The 12,313-nt window shown below is 34.9% G+C and overlaps 1 protein-coding gene across 1 annotated transcript in view; it reads left to right on the forward strand.

Moving 5' to 3' along the window:
• Window positions 1–12,313, forward strand: part of HSD17B4 (hydroxysteroid (17-beta) dehydrogenase 4) — a gene marked incomplete at its 3' end in the record, with an annotated part of 49,975 nt that overhangs the window by 26,855 nt on the left and 10,807 nt on the right. Inside the window, exons 16-17 of the mRNA XM_010185296.1 lie at window positions 902–1,005; window positions 3,882–3,947. Of these exons, the coding sequence (XP_010183598.1) occupies window positions 902–1,005; window positions 3,882–3,947 (170 nt within the window). The remainder of the gene's footprint in view (window positions 1–901; window positions 1,006–3,881; window positions 3,948–12,313) is intronic.

The following is a 12,313-nucleotide window of genomic DNA, read 5'->3' on the forward strand; positions in this document are numbered from 1 at the left end:
TCCTTCCAAAACTGGGAATGAACATTATTAACAATACTGTAAATTTCAGTCTAATGTGTGAGGGAGTGGAATGGGCATGAAAGGGAGTGAAGTAGAAAGCTGAATCTCAATTCAGTGTTAAAAGTTTGACTTCTAAAGAAGAAAGAAGGTGACCTTAGTAAGTAGTACAAAGTACCTAGTACTGCTTTTGTATGAGTTGGTAATGTGCTTTACACACAAAGGATTCTTAAAAGCTTCTGACACATCATATTTTATGGCATAATTGTATCATAAGGGATATGCATCTCCCTTATGTGGAAAGGCTGAGGGAGCTGGGTCTCTTTAGTTTGCAGAAGAGGAGACTGAGGGGAGACCTCATTCATGTTTATAAATATTTAAAGGGTGAGTGTCACGAGGATGGAGCCAGGCTCTTCTCGGTGACAAACAATGATAGGACAAGGGGTAATGGGCACAAGCTGGAACACAGGAGGTTCCACTGCAATTTGAGAAGAAACTTCTTCTCAGTGAGGGTGACAGAGCACTGGAACAGGCTGCCCAGAGAGGTTGTGGAGTCTCCTTCTCTGGAGACATTCAAAACCCGCCTGGACGCCTTCCTGTGCAACCTCATCTAGGTGTTCCTGCTCCGACAGGGGGATTGGACTAGATGATCTTTCGAGGTCCCTTCCAATCCCTAACGTTCTGTGATTCTGTGATATTTAAATAAATTGGTAATGCAGTGTGAGGTGCTGAAATAAATACTAAATTAAGTAAGCAATCTGTTGTCAAGTGTTTTTAGCACCATAGCTTTTTAAGATTAGCTTTGTCATGTTTGAAGCTGAAATTTTTTGTAACAACACATGCTAGCTATATGAAAAAGGAGATGGAAAACAATATATGACCTTCCTCTTTTGTTGTCTTTCAGTGAATACCTATTGTGGAAAGGACCTAGTGTGTTTTAATCAGTTCTCTTTGTTTTTTGTTGGAGCTGGAGGATTTGGTGGAAAACGAACATCAGAAAAGGCCAAGGTAAACTCATGCATATTCATATTTAAAAAAAAAAAACAACAAAAAAACCAAACAACAAACCACACACAAAAATATTTGCTATATCAACTAGGAGGGATCTAGCATTTGAGCAGTGTGCTGGTACAAACTCAAATGGAATTTAAATACTTCTGTTCATTGAAGAACCTGAGTGAAAAAGTACTGTTCAGGGCCTGGGAAACCAATGGTTTTCTTTTGATAATTAGGGAGAAAAGTGAATTGCTAAACATGCAACTGATATTCCTACATTCAAATATTTGAAATTACAGGTATGGAATATCCTAATGGAAAACAGACTACAGTATTCTCTGGAAAATATTTAGAACCTAGATTCTATGGACTTGGAATTAGAAAATGATGTCTGAAGTTAAAGTAAAATTTAAATTAATATAAAATGCATGGTGATGTGGAAAGAAAGCTCCTCTAAAGGGTTTGTGTTAGATCTTTTGAAGTCGACAGTGAAGCAGGATGTAATTTGACCTAATTTGACACAAAAAATCTACTACATGTTGTACTTTGAGCTGTGCTAAAGTCCTTAAGTCCTACTTCTGTAGGTCAAATGGAAGATGCTGTCCAATTTGGCAGGATTCTTACTGACTTCTGGTTTTGTGAAACCCAAACGTGAGCTTTGCAAACAAAAGAAACTTTGTTTTGATTTTACTTATTTAGGTACTCCCAGTCATGATCTCCATAAATGAACAGATAAGGAAAGTTACAAATTTATTGTTAAAAGCTAGCTTGGGAAAGATTTTAATTTTTTAAATATTTATTTTAGTGACAGTTTTGTGTATATGTATAGAGAGAGCATTCATGTTTAATAACTTGGTTTTCATGTGTTGAATTTGTGCTAATAGGTATGATCATATGTTAATATTGCAAGTTGTTGCTCTAGTAAAAAGACAAGCTTAGTAAAAAGCTGAGTGCTCAAATGTGTGGTGTTAGGTTTGAACTTGCAATGTCTAGAGGAAATCTCTAGGTGTAGCTCTTTATAAGTCTGTGTTTGCGTGGAGGAAGTTTGGAAAGCATAAAAAGAAAGAAGCTGCTTCATAGAGCAATGGGAAAAGCCTCTGTGTAGTGTAAAATTCACAGAATATTATTGCAGACAGTATATAATGGCCTTTGAAACCCTTAATTCTTCCGTAATCAAATATTATAACAGTACATGTGAAAAAAAAGTATAGTGATTCAAAGGAAATGTTGCTGATCTGTAGTGGTGGCATCAGTGAGTTCAGTGTAATGCCTTGGCACTTTTTAATTAAACATTGCACTGCAGGCATGTGCAACTTCACTCTACTTAGTGAAGTATGAGAATGCTATATAAATGAAGAATAATAATAAAATAATAATAAAAAAGAATACCTGTTTCAGGAAGCAGTCCTTCGTGTGATAAGAGAAAATGAAATGTAGTCTAGTTAAAACAACACAGTGGTAGCAAATTCAACATAGGCCCCTGTATGCAGCAAGCCAGTTTCAAATGTTAAGTTTTCCTGCTTTGTTTTTGCAAGCATTCACAGTTAAAAAGGTTTTCACATCCCTCTCTACCAAAAAGAAATTCCAAGCTGATCAAACACATTTTATAATGTGGCTTTTTGTCACTTTACACGTTTATTATTTCTGCATACTAAGGAGAACAAATTTCTATGTTAAGGTCTATGATGAGCAACATGTTGTATAAGTCATGTCTCTCCTCTTGAGTTGGGGTTTTCTTGCCCTACTGGCAGAGGTATTTGCTTAATTATTCGTATGTTGACTAGTTTTAACATTTTAAAGGCTTGGTAGGTCAGGCTGAGTTTGTTAAAACCAACTGGAAAGAGGGGCAAGCTGTTCTGGATTTGAAAGCATATTAGGTAGTGTCCCTGCTATCAAAGTGCTTAATGTTTAGGTCCGTTGTGGTTCTCTGAAGTACAAAAGTAGGAGTGATGTTATCAAATTTTGTACCCAAGAGGTGGCTTTGCTGTTTTTTAAACAGGAAAGAGCCTTTGCTGTTATTAGATGTAGAACTATGCCACATTCAGTTTCTTTTTATTTCTCTTTCCTTTGGTAAAGAGCTTACACAAACTAAGATTAAATAGAATTACTACAGGTAAGCTCCTTTCATTTTAGAGCTTATGCCAATTTTTTTTGTTGTTTTGGGCTTTTTTTTGTTTTGAAAACTCAAGGACCAGAGGGGAAAAAAGATTTCAGCTACTTCAATGGTTTTGGATTGGTTATGGTGTTTCTTGTGTTTATTGTGACCCAGAAAGTTCCCTGTCACTCTGGTGAAGTTTATATCTTTAAAACTGAACAATGAAGCTGTAGATTGCACACAGAACAGCTTTTTTCTTTTTCTTTTTTTTTTCCCTTCAATAATGTGGGGCTTAATATGCAGCATATAACTGGGGGGGGGGAAGGCAAAACTAAAAAAGCTGGAAGTCTTAAATGCCAAAAGTGATATAGTCTGTAAGTGAAGTAGTAAATAATTTTGTACTCTGTTGTGCTTTTAAAGTAATGTTTTAAAAGCTTCATTTCTAATTTTCTTCCAAAATACTAATGTTCTGTGAGACAGCTATTTATTCTGAGTACATAATTCTTGCATGAGCTTTTTTCGATGATTTGGAAGAAATATAGTCAAACTGATCAGCTATAACACATAACTGTTAGCCAGATCTGATGTCTCAGGATCACTATCTTTGTAAAGCTACCTTGATAAAGAGACTTTTTCTAGCCTAAACATCTTTTTCTGTTTGCCTGTAAATGTAGAAAGGGTAGGAGAAACCTTAACAGCTTTGTAAATACTGCTTCATACCTGACATATTCTGTTGTGAGTACAGAGAAATTATTTTTGAAGTGAAATATTTATACTACTACTTCTGCTTTAGGTGACAGTGAATGCACCCAAAAGACCCCCTGATGCTGTAATGTCTGATGTCACAAGAGCTGATCAGGTAAAGTTTTGTATGCTTTAGGTGTGGAAAAGTTTGTTTTGTTTGGAGAAAGAAGTCTTCTATGATGTTCACTAATAGTACAAATTTTCTGATATACTTCAGGTATTTATATATGTATATTTGTGTGTGTATATATATATGTATAACGTGAACTTGTGCTAGGTTAAACTGTGATTGTGTTCAGTGTACTATTTAAAACATTCTTTTTGTAAGGCTGATGCAATTTTGTAACTGTTTATTACAAAATTCTGCATAGAAGGAGAAAATGAACATTTGTATTTGGTTGTATTTTTTTTAAAAAGGGTTCAAAATCTGAAATTTACAGCAAATGATGCAAGCAAATATGTAATGACAAAAAAATGCTTAAAGTTCACAGTCCTGATTAAATTTCTGTAGTGATAGTAGTCAGGGAAACCTGAAATACTGACAGATGTCTGTCCAAGTATGTTTCTGTCTGTCCACAGTCCCACTGATTCACAGGCATCTGCTTTCCATAGACAAAAACATGAGTAAATACATACATTCTCCTCTGAAGGTAAACATATGTAAGTGTCAGAAAAGTAAGACAGGAAAGTCTGGAACTACCAGTATTAAGACACTGAGTAGTATTTTCAAAAGCAACTTAGTCATGGCTACATGTAGCCATGTAGCTTTTGAAGATTCAGTTAAAATGTTGAGCATCAGCTGAGCTGTGGTAACAGTCATGTCTGCTTAGCCTTTGACTATATATGGAGTAATTAAACTTATGTCTCATGCAGCTGATTCATGTGCTTGAAGTCCATGTTAACCCTACTCACTTAAACCAGGAAAAAGAGCTTGGATCAGCATTTCTGTTTGTATCACTTGTATACTTTGCTGCATGCTGAAATTCACTGTATCAGTCTAGGAGATACAAGTCTAATTCTTCTGAATAGGTTCCATTGAAAGTTGTCAAGGTAAGCAAGGAACTGGGAGCAGTGAGAGGGTACTTTGTTCTTGAGAGGTGGCTAAACACAGTGCAAGGTGTTCTCTAACAGCTGGCACTTAATTAGATAAGATACAGCAACCTTAATGGCCCAGTAGTTTGTAGTATTTACTTTGAATGTTGAAACTCTAAATTGAGCTTCTCTTCTGTGTGATTATATCAAATTTGATTCCAGGTCCATCAGTTTTCAGATGACATTTATGAATACCTTGTTCATAAGCTAATCTTAGTTTCTGAGCCTTAAACTCTTTTATGTCTAGAATTGTTACTGCATATAAAATGCAAAGTTCTTGAGATAAAAGATGATTATGGTGACCCTGAGTTTTGGAAATAAAGGAAGTGGCATAGAGTAGCCACCATGCTTTTAGTTTGAGATCTACTCTTGACAGGGTAGATAAATAGATATAAGTCCTCTCCAATTAGATCTTGCAGGAGCCATGGCCAGTGGACTTTTAGAATCGCAAGAAGGCTTATCTTACAAAATATTCACTAGCATCTGTGCTTAAGTGATGATGCCTGTGTACAGGATGGGGAATGTGTAGAACTTGGGAACTTTATGGGCAGAAATGCAGACTTTGATGTGAGGGACAGCTTGAGAAACTATCAAAATTTTACATTTATGTGTCTATGGAATGACACAACTGCTAAAAATGTTTTTAGTTATGGAAGTGGCACACAAATTGCATCAAAGATTCTGATTTTTTTTCCTTAGTGTTTAAATGAAAAATGTGTTGGCAGAAATGACTGTTGCCATTCAGCTACTGAACAAGTATCAAGTATGAGACAGACTGCAAGAGTCAGTTTGCAGATGGCATTTGAGTTAACTTGAACTTTATTAATTTCTAAGGATAGTTATGACAATCACCACTCAGTTTTTGTGTTACCACAATTACATGGCTAAACAACTCTTCGTAATTATAATTTCAACCCCCTTAACTTTTCACAGCATGATCATGTAGTAAACTTCTTGCTAACCAGACTATTATGCATGTTTTAAAAATGGTTACAGTGGTGACTCCTATCTTTCACTGGAGACAGTGACTGTGGTTTTCTTAAAAGTTGTATTCAGTTCTAACTCAACTATGCAGGTTAAGTTTCTTCCAGGAGGGCTAACGTCCTTTACATGTTTTCAGACAGGAGGACATACTGCTTAGTGAAGAGTATACTGGGAACTGAGAGCTAGTAACCATTTTTGCCCTTCACTGTGTTCCGTGAAATGGAGGGTATAGCAACCTACAGTACCTTGAAAAATGATTGTGTTATGTCAGTGACCATTGGCAGAATAAACTAATCCTTTTAGTTACTGGTATCAAAGTCTAATAGCAGGGAGTATAATAAATGTTTATCCCTTTCAAATCTGTACCCATTCCTGAGAAGTTCTTTAAACACACAGCGGTGCTTATGAATGAGTTGTAGTACTGTGGTATAAGCTGCTTAAAGATGAAAAATTATTAAGGAAAATTTACCAGAAGTACCTGACCTTCTAAAAATGCTTTAAGGCTTAAAATTAAAAAAAGAAGTACATAAAATATTTTTTCTATGTGTTCATGAATTCTACTGCAAAGAACTCGGTGATATTTTTTCCATGTTGCCCTGTAGAGATGTGCATGTGCTGTGGTATTTTTCCAGCTTGTTCTCTTTCTAACCTGAGCTATACTTTACTAGATATACTGCCATAATTCTTTTGAATAAAATAGACATTTTGACAGAAAATCAAAAAGTCTAGAGGTTGTTTGACTATTAGCCATTTAGCAAGAAATGAATCATTCCATTTCAACCCCATAGGGAACATTTAATGTAGTTACAGAGCTTCAGTATCACCAAGCTATTCTTGTCCTGCCAGTTTTCAAATCAGGCTCTTAATCAGTCAAACAGATTTTTCTGAATGATTCCTAATGCAATTAAGAATCACAAGCAGTGATTCTGTATTTTTGGAGAGTTTTGTCCCTGTAGAGTTTTCTTTTCACTCCCTTTTCAAATGTGTTGAATTTTTGGGAATTCATTTTCTGATGACACAAAATGAGCTGCAGTGTGTGTTTACAGTGTATGATGTCCAAGTGATGCAGATCACTTTTGAGGAGGGAAACAATATGGAGTTGAGAGTTTGTTTGGTGTTTTGTGTGTGGTTTTTTTGTTTGCTTGTGGAAAAAACTCACAGCATTCTGATATTGTTCAGATTACCTCACAAGAAATAAACTGTTCTCCATCTTTAAATATCAGAATTAATATATAGAATACACACTGTTGTGACAATAAATAAACAGTATAACAATAGCCCATAAAATGGAATTTTTCAAGAAGTCGTTTCAGTTTACAATTCTGTGTTTCCTCCCACTTTCTTCTGAAAGCTACCTGTCCTGTTTGCCTATATGGAAAAACTAAAGTGCTAACAGCTGGAGTTTACAGGATTTCTGAGTTTTGTTGTTCATATCAGTAAAATGCCTAATAATTTTAAAAAGTGTTTGCCAGTTGAAAAGATCTCTTTGTTTGCAACAGTATCATACATTTCACTAAAGCATTCTCTCACTTTAAATTCTGACTGTATATTTGTTACTTACATTGATAGGGAGAAATAGACATGACAGAAGTAGAAAAGACCATTTAGATAGATTTTGAAAAACATGGCATGTCATCCAACCATGCTTTGGGACCAGCTGTGTACAATCAACCATCCCACCATAAGTGTCTGCGAAGCAGTGTCATATGAGCTATCACATGTGACTGTCCACAGGAGCTACTCTTCCATGCAATTTGGGTATCTCAGGCACATGATACTTCTACTCTGTGGTTTCCAGGAAAATTGGCTGTCCTTGCTTTCCAGAATTTTTAATTCCTTGTTAGAGCTGATGAAACTGAGACTGATACTGATCTATTGGAGGACCAGCTTTTTGATATCTTGTCATTTTTAAGTTACTTTCATTTGCAAAACTATGATAATATTTTAAATGTTGCACAGTCTCTAAAAAGTTAAACATAAAGCTTGCTTGCTTTGTAGTCTTAATAGCCTTTGTATGAAATGCTTTACAATGCAGTTTTCAGTCATGCAGGCATAAATGGTGTTTTTGTTCCCTCTCCTTCAAGAGCTCCTTCCACAAAGAGAGGGCTGTAGGCATGATCTGAGATAGTGTAGGAAGTCAGTTTTCCTGTCTTACTTGTTTCAAGAAGTTCTGTGCTTTTTCCTTTAGAATTCATATGGTCTGTGGGCAACTGTTACCCAGATATCCCAAGGTACTCAGGCATGGGTGCTCCTTAATTGATGGCTGGTAGGAGAGGATGAGACAATGGAGTTTGAAAGATGAAATCTGGGAATTGGACTGGCAGGAGGGTGTCTGAGCATCCCAAGCTGAAACTGAAATTCATAGGAGCTCTGTTTTGAACTTGTACAGTGTACTTCAAATATGAGATGTGCTTTGAAGAATTAGACCTTCAAAGGTTAAGTTGGAGATCATGAATTGGTTTGTGCTGCTGCCAGTTATGGCCTTTTCTGTTGTATTACAGTTTCCAGTCTATAAAGTAAGCCTGTTTATAAATGTTTGAGGCATTTAACTTGTGCAGAGAGTGTTTAAAAAAAGGAGTGGCATATAATATCTGATGGTGATTTTTGAGAATGTGATATAAAGAGCAGCCTAAAAAAATGCCAATTTAGGGAATATAGTGATTCTTCACTCATTCAGAGATTTTTAGAGAGGTTCAGTAAATTTGCACCTAGACTGATAGGATTTAAAATGCACAAGCTATATATAGTTTTCTTGTGCAGGTATAGATCAAGCATTGACAGAGTGTGAAGAAATTGCTGCTCTTTAGTGGTTTGTGGTTTTTACTAAAATGAAGTTCTTTTCCTCTGGAAGAGGACAAAATAATTGGCACCTGCCATGTTTCAAGTAGTGTCATCAGCATTTTGTGACTAACGCTGCAGGACTGTCCTTCCCTTCCTGAGTCATTCTCAGTCCTGCAGTCCTCTTGCTCATACTGCAGTCCTCTGGCTACCTAAGTTTTTTCACTGTGTCAAGTTTGGCTAAAACTGCAGTTGTTAATGTAACTCATAGCAATTGTGAAGACAATTATGCACAAGTCTAGTTTGTTGTAAAAAAAAAAAGTGGACTCTGCAATAAAAACTTGTGAAGAAAACATCTTAGAATGAAAGAGGTGCATTTAACAGCCAAATGAATTATTAAACAAAAACCTACTGTAAAGTGTTTTCTGCCTGTTGTCAACAGGTTCAGTTAATGAATCAGTGCTTTACTTTGAGGATGGTGTGATATAAGACCCTTGCAAACCTCTGTATAATTTGGTGTGGATACTTACCTGTAGAAAGTGATCTTCTGTTCTACACAGATTTAATTTGTATTTTCATTTTAAGTGTATGTAAATATTTGTGTGTGTTTTTAGAGTATGTATGTGTAGATGAAGTAAATAATCATTAACATTGTATGAAAAAATGTTTATTTTCAGCTTGTGTTTGTTTCCTTGGAGAGATTCTATGCTTATTTTAAACAGATGTAAGAAAAATGTTATAGGAAGGGGAGTGTTCTAATTTAAGGTTTTTTTTGTGAATGAGTGCAATGAAGTAATGTGTGAGAAAAGATGATGAAAACATGTGCATGGATGATGAAAATATGGTTACAGCAGAAATGGGTGTTTTATGTCATGCTTTGTAAAGTTTGTAGTATGGCATTGCCTGTAAACATGTAAATTTAAATTAACTTCAGAGCATAGCAGAAGAGAGCCTCCTGAGAGCCTCAGGTGACTTTTTTTTCCCTGATTGTAGCATAAATAATTCGTTTCATGAGAGCAAAAATGAAGTGCTGCAGTTGGTTCACAGATATGGAGAGCATGCAAGGAAAAAAAGTGCTTAACAAAGGATGATACAAAGCTAAACAAAAGAATGAGAAGCCATTGCAAGGATTTAGTAATGCTTTCCTAATTTGTCTAGAGATTTAAGTGTGCAGAGATGGTACTCCCAGAACCCTTGAAATTGTATAGTGAGTGAGCATTTCTCACAGTAATTGCTTTAAAAGTTTGTTATGTATTAAGATGCTAATTTCAAGATTTATCCTCCCCACCTCCCCCGTTTATTACTGTTGGGAAGATCAGAATATAATTTTCTACTCATAGTAACTTTGAAAAACAGTTGAGGGCTTGGATTATATTAGAATTTTGTGTGTTAAGATGATGAAAAAAGAAAAGGTACTAGCCTGACACTCACTTTGCTTATACAGGATGCCGAGTTTGTTTCTTCTCCTTATCTATGCATGTCTTAGTAAAGGATATAAAAATTGTTATTCTGTTTGGATTTCCCCAAAACAAAGTGGTTTGTCCTTTTTGATTAAGAGAGGCACTACTAAAGGAAAGACTTGTATGTTTGCCATGCTGCTGAAAAATGGCAAATGCTCTGTGAAGCCTGTGCCAGAATATATACATTGATTTTAAATTTGAAAAATACGTGGTAGAGATAAACAGTGAAAACATGAATAGTGTGGGTTGAGGAAGGAGAAATGATGGATTGCCATTATACCTCTTCCTGTTTATAGCTGTGTATCTAAAGGTGTTTTAATTGAACATTTTAGTAATTTTTATTTTTGAGGGAGTCAAAGGTATGTAGGAAATAAGGTAGTCTTTGGACAGCCCAGACTCCTAAGAACATATAATTGCAAACCTAAGGTAGTCTAGGAAACTATATACTTGTGTTTCTTAATTACTGTCTTGTTAAAAAATACAATCATATGAGATCCCAATTTCTACAAAATATATATTTATTTTTTTAATGTGTTAGTCTCTACGAATTGCTCTTTCCTAATATCCCTCCTTACCCTTACAGAGATAATTAATTTAAAAAGAAGATAAGGCAAATGGAAATTTCAGATAGAGTAGCTGCTTAATTTTAAGTACAGTGAATTATTAGGTACTGCACTGGATTTGAGCCCTTAAAGTATCAGCACTGCCAGTTTGACTGGAAACATTCATTGTTCTTAATGTAAATCAGAGCTCATTGAAATGTGTAGATGAGATTTGTGGCTGTTTTTTTCTTAATGAGCTTGCTTGACTGCTTGCTCTTAAATAAATTTTAGATAAATTATACACACATATATACAAGTATACCTATAGACACATGCATTTATATAGACATTCTTTCTCTCCCCTGTTATAAGGGAAAATATATGGATAGTTGGCTTCCTTTTTTGTTAGCTTTAACACTGACCTTTGTTACAGTCTGCAGGCAAGACTGAAAAATTGGCACAGACAAGTTGAGTATCGCCTTTTCTTTTGTGGTCTGGCAGAACTCCAAAATTGTTAGGAAATGAAACTTGACAGTTTGTATTATTAATTGGAGAAAAATCTAACCATATTATGACTGACTTCAGTCTAATGGCCCACATCAGTTGACTCTTGTCATCCTCCAAGGATGCATCACTTCTTTTTCTTCTTCTTTTTTTTTTTTAAATGCTATCACTCCAAACTTCCGGAAATGTTATTATTTGAGGAATATAGAAAGTAAAGCCAACAAGGCTTTAAAACAATTCTGTTTTCATGTGGAACGTAATTTATATAATGAAGTAATACCAAAGACTGTGGTAAATTAAAATAAGTTTGTTGTCAGACCTGACTTGGCTGCACTGAATCTGAAATAACGTGCTGTGTAACTGTTTAATTCAGTTCAGCCTATATGTTTTCTAGCTGTGACCAGTGCCATTCTAGTTGTAGAAAGTACAAAAAGACAAGTATCACTTCTCATATTAATGCATCAGACTTTTAGTGAAATACATCTATCACATTTAATTCTCTGAACCTAATTATTTCCTAAATGCTACATTTATTTTGTTAACGAAACAAGTTTTTTTCACTAAACTTTGAAAAACATTTGGTAGAAGTATTGTCTCCCAATGCCTATTATCAGCCCTAATAAAAGGCTAGTTCTTATTACAGCTTTAGTAAGCAACATCTGCAGAGCTAGATTTAAGTTGAGATTTGATCTTAAAACAGAAATTTGTCTTTTTTTATCATACATAAATATAATTTTTCACTACTACAACAAAATATTGTTTAGTTTAAATTAAAATTTATTACAACAGCACCTTCATGAAAATAGTTTCCTGACAGCTTTTGTAAAAATTCAAAATAATGGAAGAATGGAAGCAAGACCTTAGAATTTTAATTCAGTTAAAAAATAACTTAATTATTTAATTTCATTATTTCACGTTTGGCAGTTTTTATTTTCTAGTTGTCAAGTATGTTGATTTGCTGTTATTTTTTAGACTGTCTTGAAAGAAAACTTCAGTAATGAAGAGTGATGCTCCATCTTGTAAAATTATGTCAAGAGCAACTGTCTTTCAATTGTCAGGTTTTTATTTTCTAAAAAAAAAAAAAAAAAAAAGAAAAAAAGGATGTTTCCCCCCTGAAAATC

The sequence above is a fragment of the Mesitornis unicolor genome, unplaced genomic scaffold (assembly GCF_000695765.1).
Source record: "Mesitornis unicolor isolate BGI_N332 unplaced genomic scaffold, ASM69576v1 scaffold40225, whole genome shotgun sequence".
Taxonomy (NCBI): domain Eukaryota; kingdom Metazoa; phylum Chordata; class Aves; order Mesitornithiformes; family Mesitornithidae; genus Mesitornis; species Mesitornis unicolor.